We start from the raw sequence: 14,834 nt of genomic DNA on the forward strand, positions 1-14,834 counted from the left end.
CATCCCCCTTCACTTTGCCCAACCAAAAGTCTATGAATGCAAACAAACTCCTAGTCTCTGACTTCCTTCTGTTATTTTTCATCTTGATGTCTTACTGGAGCAAGTGACATCTCATCTCTCTGGCCCATAGATAGGGAGCAGATCCGTGGGTAGATAACCAGCCCGGCTGGACCCTCGCTGTGCTGACTAGTGACCCTCTAAGACTCGATTTATTTTGGCTAACAGTGTGGTCACTCACTTGAACTGTAGGAGTCTTCCCATAAATGTACAGATTTTTCCTGAAAATCGTGTAAATACATGTGCGTGTGTTTGTGTAAAGACAACGCTCTTTTCTAAACCGTCTTTTCCGCAGATTAAAGCAGCACATTTCTTTCTGGGTAGCCAAGATACTATGACAGAGCTGTTTCCCAGTTATGATCTGTGTCTCCAGATTCTGGGGAAAGTGGGCTATGGCCTGGCAGAAGTAAGAGTTGTGATATCTGAGTGTTTAGTTTTGCTTTTAAAAAATAACTTCCCTAATACAAATTCTATTTTTACATAAGTAATTGAAGCAAAATTTTAAATTCAGGTGTTTTTAATTCCAGTCAAAGAAACACTTGTGATAAGGCATACATTCAGGATCTGCATTTAATTTTTTGTTTTCTCTGCTGGCATTGACATTGCAAGAAAATGTCTTAGCCTGGCAGGATACACGGCTTCACTTGAAAAATCCTCTCTCTGTTGCCTCGTGTTTGTTGCCTCTTTCAGCTGTTATCACTTGCCAAAGATGATCATGGTGATAGTGACTGAGTAGATTAAGGGTTAAACAATGAAGTTTTGTCACAGCATAAAGGCTGGAATCTTGTATTCCAGCATGAAAAAAGCTGCATCAGAAACCCACACAGCTCTAATTGTAAATCAATAAGCTTTCTAGTAATACTCGGATTAATCCACTAGAGCCAAAATTCAGGCTGTAGTTTTATAACACGTGGTTAGTTGGCAATGCTAAACCTGGCATTGCCCTCTATTTCTAATTCCTTTTCAGTTTAATCTTCCATGAGGTCTCTCTGAAACTAATGCACATGAAATAAAACAGCTGTCCCAATTCACTTTCTTATCAGGACTTTTAGTCTGTCTTTTTCATCCAAGATAGTGAATTAAATATGAGATCTGATTTGACATAGAACAAGAGAAAAACACCAAGAGACTTTTCCTTTTAGAAATGGTATTTTTGAGGCCGGTGTTCTTTGAAATATGGATGCACTTTAGTATAAAAGTTGAGGGGCTGTTTTAGTAAGTGTAACACAAGTTTCCATTTTATAAATGCAAAAGAGAGAGGTTAACATATGTGTGTTTAATTGAACATGACATAATTTTCATTTTCTTTGAATGGTTCAGCATCTGGTTTTTTGGAGAGCCACTGTCCTGTCTGCAGTCACTACCTGGAGTACTTGCTAGGAGTGAAAAAGTCTTTCTGGAAGCTTTTTTTAAATAAAACAGCTCTCTGTTAGATTTCAGAGAGGAGCTTCATCACAAGTCATTACCACACCTAAGTCAAGGTGTCAATTGTTTCATTCCCTTTTATTCCTCAGTGAAGTGTTTGGTTCCCTTCTACACACGGGTTTTGGCATGGTAAATAGGTTGAAAGCTCTTTCCTGTATAGCGTGTACAACTGTGTGTCTGTCTCCCTCTCTCCTATTTCTCTCCTTTTTCAAATAAGTGAGAGGAAAGGGAGGAGAATGTGATCCCATGAGTCCTGTGGGCTTTGTAATAGCTGTGAAGGAGGTACTCATATAAACAGTGCTTGTAGGGTACAGTGGACTGAATTGAGATTGCTTCTTGACCCGGCTCCGGCTCCGCAGTTACGCTGCGAGTCCTGCAGGGATGGGTGACTCCGGGCTGGGGGCGCAGCGAGGAGGAGTGGCTGGGGACGGAGGGGTGCCCTACAGCGGGGCGCTCTGACTGCTCTGGCCAGGCCTTGGCCTCTGGCTGGGGCAGATCTCACCCGTTTGAATAAAGAGCATTGCTTAGTCTGCAGCTGTTAGCGAGCTGATGTGCCACTGTGGAGGTGAGATCTCCCCTTACCTGGAGGCTCCCTGAGCAGAAACGGAGGGTATTTACTGTACGGTGTAGGGAAACAATCAGTTGATATGCTACTGCTGTGACATCTCTTAAGTATATTCAGCTGTTCTCTAAAATATTAACAAAACATGAATAATGCAAGCTGAGGATGTTTAAAATTCAAGAACAAACACAACTTTATGTTTTACCAATTAGGTTTCAATTACATTCCATTTCATAGGAAAAAAAAGACATAAATTATTACTTTCTGCATTTAGTAACGTGATGTACATTGCTGGCTCTGTATGAGCATGGGAAATAAGGTGTCTACATTAAATACATTCTCATGATTAAAGGAAAATATGTTAAACCCTTCATGTTGTATCAAAAAGCATTTTAGATGTATTCCTTACGCTCAAAGTATTTGTGGAGGTTTTTGTTTGGGCACAGGCATGGCAAGCAGGAATTGCTTCAAGTTCACTTTGCTGCTGTCATTAACTCAGATGATAGTTATGTTAGGGTGTTTTTAGATAGGTGATTCAGAGCTTACAGATGCTATTGGTACTGAAAAGCCCACTTGTGTGTGGAGTCCCAGACTTTACTGATATAAATACACTGCCTGCACTTCTGTATCTGATAAGCAGACTGTCACACTTGTACACTTGATCTCTTTTCTAAAACTGTCCATTAATCTTTGCAACAGATTGAGGATACTAAATACTTACTGTCTTGACCTCAGTAGTGTATTTTAATTTACAAGATATTGTGTTAAATACTTCAAAGATAAAAAAAAAATTCAGGACAGAAAATTTTAGTGACGGTTTCAGGTTTGTGATATTAGAGCGGCGTTCCTCCTTTTAAATTTGTTTTCTTTTCCCTTTGTTGTTTTTTTAGTGTTGTGATCTTGGATACCATGCTAGTCTGAACAGAGCCCTAAGAACATACCTTTCTGCAGAGTATAACCTTGAAACTTCCAGGCATGAGGGATTAGACATCATTGAAAATGCAGTTGACAGCTTGGAGCCACGCAGTGACAAGCAGAGATTCATGGAAATGTACCCCACTGCTTTTTGTCCACCAATGAAATTTGAGTTCCAATCTCATATGGGTGATGAGGTCTGTACATTGACATGTATCCCCACAGTGACTGTTTCTGTGTACCAGGATAGAGAATTTATAATTTACCAAACCCTTTTATGAATAGTTTGATAAAAGCTACCTGAAAGTCAGTGGATCAGCAATAACATTTTGCAAAGCTTGCAGCACTGTCGCTTCAAAATTCTCATATAAAAACTGTTAACTGTTCCTATATTCTGTATCACTCATAAGGACATTGCTATAAATTTGCTGGCCAACCCATGCTCAGTCCAGCACCGGTGTAAGCGGTGACTTTGTCTTTACTACCTGCATCACTCATAACAGAGTTTGTGGATGCTATTTGAGAGCAGCTACAGAGCTGGCTCCAAATTATTCATGCTGCAATGCAGCCTTTTCCACTTCTTCTTCCCCCATTTTATCATCTGGAGATTTTGAGCATACTAGGTACCCCAGCTGTGCCCTGTTCTGCTATACCACAGGCCAGTAGCAAAACAGAATTCAAAATCACCCTTGTACATCTTTTTTTTCCAAGGTAACTCCAGGGTTTGTGTTTCTGTGTGATACAAAAGCAACAAAAAGCAACAAAAAGACATACAAAAAGGCTGTGTTCTTTATTCATAAGCTGTAGCACATACTTCCACACCTTATAATACATAAATACTTTAGATTTAGATGGGAACATTTTATTGTCTGCTTTATTAAGTTTTAATAGTTTTCGTAGGAATTCACCTAGTTTTAAGAAGAGCAACCAAAGACTACTGACTGTTTTTTTAATTACTTGCATCTTACAGCTTTTTCTTGATTCTTTGTTAGGTTTGCCAGGTCACTGCCCAGCAACCTGTGCAAGCAGAGCTTATGCTTAGGTATCAACAACTACAGTCACGATTGGCTACACTCAAAATTGAAAATGAGGAGGTAAGACCTATGTCTACAAGGGATAAGTATTGAACATAATTTTCAGGCAGGTGCCAGAAGCATGTAAAGGACCTGAAGTGGCTCCAATATGTATAAGTGGCTGTAATTTTAAAAATTAAATACTGACACATCTGCTAAGGTAGATCACTTGCTTTACAGAGTTTTGGAAATATTTTGTCTTTTACCTGTCCTTTTGTTCACATTACAGAGTTCCACATTTTGCAGATGCTTCAGTGTAAACTTGTTAAAGCACATATTTTTAAATTCTTGTGACAGAAAGCCACTGAGAACAGTTATTGTCTTCTGTGACCACCCACTTTCCAGTCCTCCACTTGCTACTTCTGTAGTACAAAGGAATTTGAACTGTCTTTTGTGGTAACTCGGGCAAGATCTCTTATGCTCTCAGTTACAGCTATTTATAAACATGACTAATGAATGCCTATGATGGGAACAGCTCACCTAGCAAAATAAAATGCCTATTTTTGTAAAATATGGAAAAAACTATGCTGTTCTCTTTCCCCTGCTCTGGCAGTGGAAATAAAATGCACTTTTATCACAGCTAATGCAATGTTAACATCTTTCAGTTTAAATGAGTATCTGTTCCTAAAGGAAAGCATAGAAATAATTTGATTTCTTCATGTAGTTTCTTCATTCTAGTTTGTAGGTTGAATGTCCAGAACAAAGAATTTATGTCCATGAGACTGTACAAAAAAAAAAAAAAAAACCAAAAAACCAAAAAAAAAAAAAAAAAACCAACACCAAAAAAACCAAAACCAAACAACTACTTGCATTCAGAAAGTCTCTAAGGTTACAAGGATGGAAGGAAAAAGATTATTTTTTTTCACTGAAATTAAGTGCAAGGGCATAGGGGAAGAAATCATGTTTGGCAGGCATGGAAGGGATATTTGCCTATATTTGGAGTTGTGTGTAAAGTGTCTATGACTTGGTTGACCCTACTAGAGACTCCATCTGAAGGCAAATTGGGAAGTAAATCACATCCTTGTAAATCTTACCAGTTACTTTATTGCACTGTGGAAACTTCATACCTTGTCTACAGCGTCCATGCCTGGATTTCCACTATGAGCAGTGGTGCACCATGGGTCATTGGAAGGGCTGGGAGTCTGGTGTAAATTTTTCTTTCTCAAACCCTCTCTGTCAGCAGCTTCTGCATCTAAACCATCTAAACACCTGCACAGGCTAAACATCACTGTGCCCCTCATAGCACTGCGCAGTACGGGGTCACAGATTTTTTTCTTGGAAGATCTCATTGTTCTGGCCAGATCTAGATCCCTAGATGTACGTGTTCAATATACAGCCTTGGCCACATTTAGGAGAGCTGACCCTCCAGAGTAGTGTATCATCTCTGTTGCCTCCCAGCTTAGGGACCTTAATCAAATCATGTCACATTTCAATTCTAATTTCAAACAAATGCTTGAGTGCGCTACAAAGCCAACGCAAGAGTTGTGTGTTTGTGGGTTAGACCATGGTAAAGCAGAGAACTAGGTAGGATACCTGTTACATAGATATCTGTTATAGGACACCTAACTTTTCACATTTACACACCAGTTTGTTTGGGGGAGTGTCCCAGGGAGTTCCTGTGAGTAATGAGCTTCCCTTCTAACCTGTTCCTCTGTATATTTATCTGACATTTGGCAAACTCTGCTTTTCAATACCAGGTTAAGAAAACAACAGAGGCTACCCTACAGACAATACAAGATATGGTCACCATTGAAGATTACGATGTGTCAGAGTGTTTCCAGCACAGTCGCTCAACAGAGTCTGTGAAGTCAACAGTCTCTGAGACATACCTGAGTAAGCCTAGCATTGCAAAAAGAAGAGCTAACCAGCAGGAAACAGAGCAGTTCTATTTCATGGTATGTTGGTTGCGTCCTCATTCATGTGATGCAGGCCAAGCACCTGAAGTAAACATTATCCAGAAATTCCTGAAATTTATATGTCACGCATAATAATGGCTTCATCTGCATCTCTACAGAAATTCAGAGAATATCTGGAAGGTAGCAATCTCATCACAAAACTTCAAGCAAAACATGACTTGCTGCAGAGGACACTCGGAGAAGGTAAATATCCCACAATAAACTGAAAAGTGATTCCAAACTATACGGTGAACCTACTGAAATGCCAAAGATACTCAGGGAAAAAAATTACAAAATCTAGAGCTTAATTGTTGAGTAGACATAGATTTGATTTTTACCAGTCACAGTTTGGGTGCAGTAGTAAGAGTACACAGAGTAAATTGGGTTTTTTTCTTCAACACATAATTATTTCCACTGCACGGATGTTTAGACAAATTACTCTATTGGGCAACAGAACTACTGAATGAAAAAATCTCCTGTCTGAAAGGAGAGTGACACAGTCTTCAGGTTGATTTAAGAGCTGTGACAAATATACTGCTTCTACATCCTAACAGTTTCTGTTGACTTGAGGGGTTTTTTTAAGACCTGGGGGAGAGTGGTCTTTTTAAAGCATACAGAACTACCAGGGATGCATCTGGTACAATGGACTCACTAGTACAGCATTTCTATCACATGAGCACTAATGTCCTTCTTGCAGCCTAAGAACTCAGTGGAGCATTTATCAAAGGTAAAAGGTGAAATCCTGACCTCACTAATGTCAGTAGTGAGTTTCTTAGAGACTTAATTTATTGTTATTTTTTATGAAATATCTGCATATTGTAAACTTAAGTGAATGAAACCTACATGAATAGCTCTATACCTGTTTATTATCATTATTGCACATAAAATTATTCCCTTATGAATTACAGTAGCAGAGAATTATCCATTGTCCTGAATGCTCTCCACAGTTTTTAAAAAGTACATCTGAAAATCTGAACCAAGTCAACAGAAGATCAAATGAAGTAATGCTGAATTAAGGCAGTAATGAATCACACACTCCAAAGCTCCAGCCTCTTAACAGCCTTCCAAACAGACACTTCCTCATGCACTGAAGGGAAAAGGGGAATTGCAGTACAAAACTTGAAGACTAGACACACAGAGTGCAACAGACTTGAGAGGAAGTGAGATTACACCAAAAAGAATAAAAATCCTCTCCGGGAGGTTAAAGACTGTGATTTAAAGTTTAGACTCAAGAAAGGAAACCTGTTTGCTAAAATAATGACTCTAAAAGATGTGTCAACTTATCTTCTTTTTACTGCCAAGTATCTGTTGTTAATCACATCTTTTCTTGCTTTTAATACAAAAGCCCAGGTCCCCAAATCCCATGGAGGTGCCTGAACAGCTATGAGCAATTCAGTGGCTATAACCCAAACAAAGCCCCTTGTCCAGGGAGTGACTGAGGTTGGGGGTGGAATATAAGCAGCATTTTCTTTCAAAACTGAACTGTAGAAGATGATGGCTGTTTTTAGACAGCTACCTGTGTTATCTTCTTTCTCATGGAAGTTTTCATTTAATAGATTTTTATCTTGAATGTGTGTGGTGAGCAGTTTATTCACACAAAACAGTGTGCAGCTGACTAGTCAAAAAACGAGGACATTTTTCTTCTGGAAGCTCATTGAAAATGTATTTGGAAAAATACAGTGAAAGGGAGAGAGAAAAAAAGGCAACAGAATCTGCTGGAAAAAAGTGAGGAAAGAATTGTTTGAAAGGAAACCTAAAGAAAAACTTCTCAGCAGGGTGACCTAAGTGATAAATTGCCATTAGGCTCTGGGCCATTCTGCCATGCTGAGGCATGCTTGGACTATTCTGTTTGAAGAGTTCACTTCTACACACCATCTGTAACCCCCACATAGTTAATCTGTGTTGCCCACAATGGTTTTGCACATATTTGTTGTCCCAACACCACAGCATGGCACATACATGGTACCTCAGACATACACATTTACATTCAAAGCTGATATTTGGAGAGAAAGCCATCATTTTTACAGGTTAAAAAGTTCTAGTACCCCCTTCAGTTGAGGTCTGTCCTGCATTAAAATGCCCTTGCCTGGGATGGAGGACCTGGATTCTGAAAGTTTCTTGAATGGGGAGGATTGAAAGGCTCGAGTTACAGGAGTTATGAATGTTACTACTGTAGCTAATACAGAAATTAATTTGTAGGATGTGAGCTGCTCCCTTGCTCTCCTCAAACTGCCTTTTCTGGAAACTTTCATGCCAGCAGGACTGCAGACAAATAACACTGTGCTGTGTTAAATAAAGCTAGGCAGAAGGAGAGGGTTGTTTCAACTGCTAGTTTTCCTTTGGCACTCTTTCTTGCTTTTATTCAAAACTATACAGTGTAAGGATGTAGGCTGAATAGATCCAGGTTCCCATCTGGTGTCCACAATGTTGACACCATTTGGCTTCTGTTCTGGTTCATCACCTGCCTACTAGAGTCTTGCTGTTTATGAACAAAGCAGATACATATTCATGATCTGCACAGGGAAGATAGATGAAGTGCTCTGTGCTGAATCTGCATCTACAGACTTGGAAAGTAAATAAGAAATGCTCAGATGAAATTGATACTAAACAGAGGAAGCATGCTGATGCTCATATTAGTCCTGATCCAAAGGCTCACCTATTGAAAGAGGAAATTGACAAAGCGAAGGGAAATGCAAGAAGGAAAACAAGGAGTTGTAGAAAAAATTGCTCTTAAGGCCCAGAGACCTTTTGCCCTAATCTGTTGAATATAAAAGATGTGTTTAAAATCCCCCAGGCACAGTATTTGTAACATCTTCTGTTTTACTAACATGTCTTACTGGGATTCTTAGTCTCAGTGAATTTCCCTTTTTAACCTGAGTAGGGAGAAGTCCCTGGCTTACTCTTTTTCTGTCATAGGTTATTATTCATGCTCTTCCTTTATCTCTCTTTTTCACCTGTCTAAAATAGATGCCAACAAGATTCACATGTCTTACTGTCAGAGATTGTTCCCAGAGCTTTCTCTTTGTGCCGCTTTGAGGACATCCACACTTTTCTAGTACTAGCAAAATACATTTTCAGACTCGGGTCTTCAGTACTATGCAGTATTTTGCATGCAGCTGAACACTGGCACATGATACTATGTTTTTCATGTCACTGTTATTCATTCTTCCTGGAGTCTGAAAAGCTGGTTTGGTGTCACTTTCAAATTGGGAAGTGTACTTAGACCTAGCCCAAGTGAAGCTCAGAGCAATTTTCAAAGGTCATATCCATGGTTCTGTTCACTGGCATGGGTGTTTAATCCTTCCCTAATACCTTACTTGAAGCTGTTAATAGTGAATTTTGTTTGCACTGTGTGTCACTTGACCCCTTTAAAAGGCTTCATAATTTTGTCATGATTTGATACAAAAGTATTTCAGTCATCTGCACAGTGCTCTGCCTCCTTAGCTGCTGTGATCTCTCAAGATATTAATAAATAACTTATGGATTGCATAAATGGTCCTAATGGGAAGGCTTGAGTAAATGGCTGTTACATTTTTTACCATGATGAAAAAAGACCAATATAAGTGCGCTGAGTTTCCCTTTTCTTTGCTAGTTTTTGATCAGTGAGAATATTTTGCCACTCTGTCCATGGCTGTTTGGTTTTAGTCACCTCCTGTGAAGAAAATTATCAGTGGCCTTTGAAAGCTTAAGTAAATTAGTTGAACTGATTCTTTGTTATCCAGTATTTTACTGACGTGTTCAAAGATTTTTAATAAATTAATAGAGCACAATCTCCTTTTGGCAGTGCTGGGCTCATTGGAACTTACCTTACCATGATCTTTGTCCTGTTTCATTATTTTGCTTTTCATTATGATGAGTCAGTCATGCCTGATTTACTGGTCTGATGATCTGCAAAGGAGCCTTTCTGGAATATGATATTTTCTTTACAATTTCCTGCAGTTCTCTGTGGTGTTTCTCAGTGATAGTGTTGTACTTTCTTCCTGCAATACACCGAGAAAAGAGAGTAAGGAGTCTTTTAATAACTACTCATGTCTAGAGCCCTGCATTTTCAGCACTGAACAGGTTTAGGCACAAGGCGCAGGGGGAGATGTAATCTAATCTTGGCACAGCTCTATTTCCATACTGATTTAGCCACTGAAACATATGAGCACCAACAATAGACATTGTTTGGAATTTTACTTAAAATTATTCACGGTATCAAGTGGCTCTATATCTTTGGGCAGGCTTCTTAAAAGCTGTTCCATAACATGGGTCGTGTCTGTATTTTAAGTGGAACTGTGGACATAGTGGGTAACTACAGTGCCCTGCTTGTTGTATAGTTGTGTATCTTTTGCTGGTAGAATGCAAGCTAGGGCTAAAAATAGTTTGCTAAGTGTAATTTAGATATAAGAATTTCAACCTAAAACCTACAAATCATTGTTTCCTGTTTATTGAACTTTGTAGGTCACAGGGCTGAATACATGACAACAAGGTAAGATCTTTTATCTGGCTTGGTTTAGAGTTAAAAAATAGGCATGATCTTAGAATCTACAAATTTTAGAACAACTTTGTAAGGCTTGTTGCTGTTATTACATAAATTGTGTACAGACCCTATGTGTTTTAACATTAAGCATTTCTGTTTCAGCATGCTGATGAGTAAAGGATCAGACCGTTCATCTTCCTCATTTTTGTGAGCTGCTTTGGCCAGTGTCAAGGGTGGGACAAGCTGGGAGATCCTTAAAAATGTTTGTGAATCACACATCAAATTTGGAAGTTGCAGGGAGCACTTCAGTGCTCAAAAAGAAACATTTTTCAATTGTCAGAGATACCTTTCCTCTCATATTTGTAATTCACTTGGTCAGGATACGCAGTTTAAAAGAGGCTGATAGGAAGGTCAATGGGCAGTGGGTTGTGTCTTTGATAACCGGACACGAATACCTGCCTCCCCCAGCACCCATGTGTTCCATACTCAAATGGCTCTATATATGCACAGAAGAGAAAGGATTCAGGGTTAGATCTCCCAGCTTTGGGCTGCACGCACTTTTTCAGTTGCGTAATGCCACACCTTTGAAGCTGCCTCCAGATATAAACCCAGATAAGCTCTGCAGCCCCCAGAGACTAGGAGGGGGTAGTGGCAACTGCTTGGATTTGCAGCTGCCACTTGTATGTATCACTGCTGCAGGCAGTGTGCCCTGCTAAAGCAGAAACATCCAGCCCAGCTTGCTTAGTCTCACTCTTCCCTTCCCTTCCCTTGCAATACATCCTTGCCCAATGCCTTCAAGAACCATCTTTCCTGGTCCCAGTTTTCCCAGGACATCTCTACACACTTTACACCAGATTTTCTCCCACCACTCCATGTTCCTTTCTAGCTCTGTCAAGTCGGACTTACTCAGATACTTTCCTTACATGACCTCAGTTGAAAAGTGGTTACAAATCAAAGCATTCTTCCCAATTGCTGACATTAATTCTGACAATTGTACCTTTAACTCTGCCTCCAGGTGCTACCATTCCGGGAATGCATGGAAATCAACAAGTTTATGTCTAATGAGAAAAACCTCCTTTCTTGACTCCAATGCAGGCAACTTCTCAGGCTCTTTGTAAACAGCTGAAAGGAGATGGTGGATTTAGGCAATGATTTTACCTTAGTAAAGTGGAGGAGCAGTGAAGCCATCTTACCTCATATCTTCTCACAGCTGGTCACTTAGAGAAAGATACTCTGAGAAGTAGGGCCTGCCCATCTGTTCCTCAGCACCAGCTCCTGGGCTTTGGCTGGGCCCTGCCTATGGCCCCAAGGTTCAGTTATGCTTCCACACTGTGAGACAGAAATGTTGTTTGAGGTCAAAGTTGAGTTGTAGAAGGGAAGAGGATATCTTTAAAGATGAGTTTAAAATAGCAGACAGTACTCAAACAAAGTGAAGTCCCACTGCTGAATGCTCTATGCATTATTGTTTCTCACTGATCCCCCAAAAACATTGGATTTTTTGCTAAGTCCAGAAAAACCTATAGAAACTGATGGTGCTTGGGAATTAAGGAAGCTGTTGGCTAGTAGCTCTTGGCATGTCATTCACAAAGTAGTTTGTGACCTGGAGAACAGTATTTATTTCCTGTAATCTCTTTCAGTTACACATGTAGTCACCACATGTGTAACACACTAGGTAAAATTTTGCGGACCAAACTTTTGTGTGTTTTTCCTTTACTTCTTTAAGTGTTGCACTGGTTTTATTTATTTGTTCAATTGATATACTTTTAATTCTGTTAGCTAATTAGCAAGGTGTTTCTTTTTGTGTGCGAAGTTGTTGATGGCTGGATGTGCAAGGCTAAAGCTGTTTAACCTTCCTAGCTCTAGCTGAAAATGCGGACAGTTTGGTTTTGAAGCATCTTAGGAGTGTGCTGAGCAGCTTTAATTTGTATTTGAAGTTTCTCCAGCATGAAACAACTTTTCTGACTGATAAGAGGTGCTTCGAGTGGTCTGTGTTCTGCCATGGCCAGCAGGATGAATTCCAGTGGTTGCTGCTTATTTTTTTGCATGACCACAACAAAAAAGGCCGTTCTGATTGTGCAATGTTTGGAATAAATTCATATGGTAAAACTGCAAAACAGGGATTCATAAAGAATGTCATTATTTATCCATGAGTAATTTTTTAATGGGGGAGTTCTCTCCTCTTTAATGTGTTACGCTTAAATTTGATGGAAAGTCTTTATTTGATAAGTACTGTGTTTATTGCTCCCTTTACCATGTTCTGTTGTTTTCCCATGAGCTTACAGACGTTTCATTTTATCGCGTGACTTATTTCTACCTTGCTCAGTAATCATATTCCCTTCCCTTAGGCCTCCAAATCTTCCCCCTAAGCCCCAGAAACACAGGAAGCCCAGACCCCGATCCCAGTATAGTGCTAAGTTGTTTAATGGTGATTTGGAGTCGTTCATCAAGGTACTGGCACCAGCCACCCCAGTGGCTGATCTCAACACTTCTTACTATAATGGTCACCTCCTCACAAAAGCTGAGGCAGATCATTATATTTAAGTCTGTCCTGGGGCTCTTCTTTCCCAGTGGATCAATATAATACTTCCTGAAGTCAAAGGGAAAGAGGGGGATTCGTTTCTCACATTTGCCTCCCTACAGTTTTGTTAATCAAGTAGGAATAGTATTGTCAGCCTGCTTTCAATAGGAAACTTAGGTTCATGTAGGAGATAGGATGTAGTGGTGCATCCCACAGCTTACCACAATTTCCTGCTTGCTCTTTTCATAACACCTAGTGTTCAGAGTCAGTGGAGAAGCAGTATTTCCCTGGGTTTGATATCCAGATTTTCATTTCCTATGACTTTAGGAATTTATTATATTGTGTGAAATTGTGATCACTGCTATTCTGGATCTTGTGTCTTTGCTGTATTTACTATCTTCTTTTTCATACTTTTATTTCTAATAATGCTTCTAGCCGGGGCCGAAGGAACTCTCACACGAGACATCAGGTATGGTTCTGGTGACAAGAGAACCAGCTCTGCCTCGCTCTCGGGTTGCATTCCTGCCTGGCTCAAAATAAGTTCTTTCAAGGACCTGGAGGGAGAAGTTTGCATTAAGAAATGAGTGTACAAATATAGCAGGCAAAACTAAACCAGAGCAGAACTCTGGAGGGGTTGTAATCTTAAATGATGGATATTTTCTTACTCATTTTCAAGGACCCACCCATCACAGTTTGTGCCTCTCGACATAGCTGAGACAACTACAGGAAAGAAATCTCTTAAAATTTTGAAAATCTTTTAAAAATACATTTATAAATGCAGTGAATAAAAATCTTGACTGCAAGCTCTGTGAATTGAGTTTGAATGTTACAGGGATTTCTTTTTTCTTTTTCAGTATAGCTAGTGGCGAACATTTTGCAGAACAAATTCTGTGCTCACTGGCACTGTACTGATTTAGCTGTCTTTGAATCAAACTTTTGGTCATCCTTAGGACAACTAAAGGGAAAACAATTTTTTTATTATCATTGTTACACGGGAGGTGCCGTGAAATGCAAAGACTGAGAAATCATGATGAAATAGATGAGTATCATGAGCAGTTTCTTGCTTAAGGGTGAAAGTAAGCAAGGAGGCAGAAATTCTCACTATGAAAGGCCCTAGACTAGAGAAGGACAAAGCAAATCAGGAGCAATGGTGCCCCATCATTTTCCCTCACAGAGACAAGGGTTATAACACATGGCAGTGTGGCTGACAGGGCTTACGTGCAATTGAGGAGTCTGACATTATTTAATCTTTCAAAAAAAAAGAGATCAGAAAAGCTGGTAGCCTTATGACAGATTTGCCAATGTGAGAGCTACCTTAGGACAGCATCTCTGCCCAAAGACCGTGTCATTCTTGTTAAAGGATTGAGTCATTTTGACAGGCACAGCTAGTGCAATGCAGTATCACGCCAGACTGCTTTTTGTTAGAGTTTTGCATCATAAGAAATTTTATATAGTCACAAACATACATTCACTGACTACACACATCAGATTAAGTTCACAGTAGCAGTAGGGTCACTGTTCTTGACACTCACCAACACAGATTGTTACTTCAAATTATTTTCCTTTGATTAGATCCAAAAGGCAAAGCTGTTAGTTCAGATTATTTCGAGGTATTATTTAAGTACAAAGTTTTGTGTGGTTCTGAATAGAGTCTCCAAAACTAAGTACAAAAGTGATTTGGGGTTGGGGTTGGGGTTTTTTTTGTAATTTCTTACTGCAAACACTATCTTTTCTTAGACTTTATATTCTTTGCATGAACCAGTGTACTAACAAGAGATGTGGGTGCATGCTGTGCATTTTTCCTAATACTCTGCTTTTCTGGAGAGCCAGGCTGCTCAGTGTTGGTGAAGATGATGGTGTTCCTGGATTTAACAGCTGACGTGTTCCAAGGGGTTTTTTTCTAGCTGTTACTGAACCGTGACACGAA

General features: G+C 39.6%; 1 protein-coding gene across 3 annotated transcripts in view; it reads left to right on the forward strand.

Annotated features, from left to right (window-relative positions):
* The window catches only part of SRGAP1 (SLIT-ROBO Rho GTPase activating protein 1), a 145,099-nt gene that overhangs the window by 97,697 nt on the left and 32,568 nt on the right, over positions 1-14,834 (forward strand). For 2 of the 3 annotated variants that reach the window (XM_040061514.2, XM_040061515.2), the window contains exons 7-12: positions 2,935-3,156; positions 3,952-4,053; positions 5,730-5,927; positions 6,047-6,131; positions 10,371-10,398; positions 13,343-13,376. In XM_040061514.2, coding sequence (XP_039917448.1) covers positions 2,935-3,156; positions 3,952-4,053; positions 5,730-5,927; positions 6,047-6,131; positions 10,371-10,398; positions 13,343-13,376 — 669 coding nt within the window. Of the gene's footprint in view, positions 1-2,934; positions 3,157-3,951; positions 4,054-5,729; positions 5,928-6,046; positions 6,132-10,370; positions 10,399-12,734; positions 12,838-13,342; positions 13,377-14,834 lie in introns of all 3 variants that reach the window. The other variant, XM_040061513.2, reaches the window with a different exon arrangement.

The sequence above is a fragment of the Hirundo rustica genome, chromosome 4 (genome assembly GCF_015227805.2).
Source record: "Hirundo rustica isolate bHirRus1 chromosome 4, bHirRus1.pri.v3, whole genome shotgun sequence".
Lineage (NCBI taxonomy): Eukaryota > Metazoa > Chordata > Aves > Passeriformes > Hirundinidae > Hirundo > Hirundo rustica.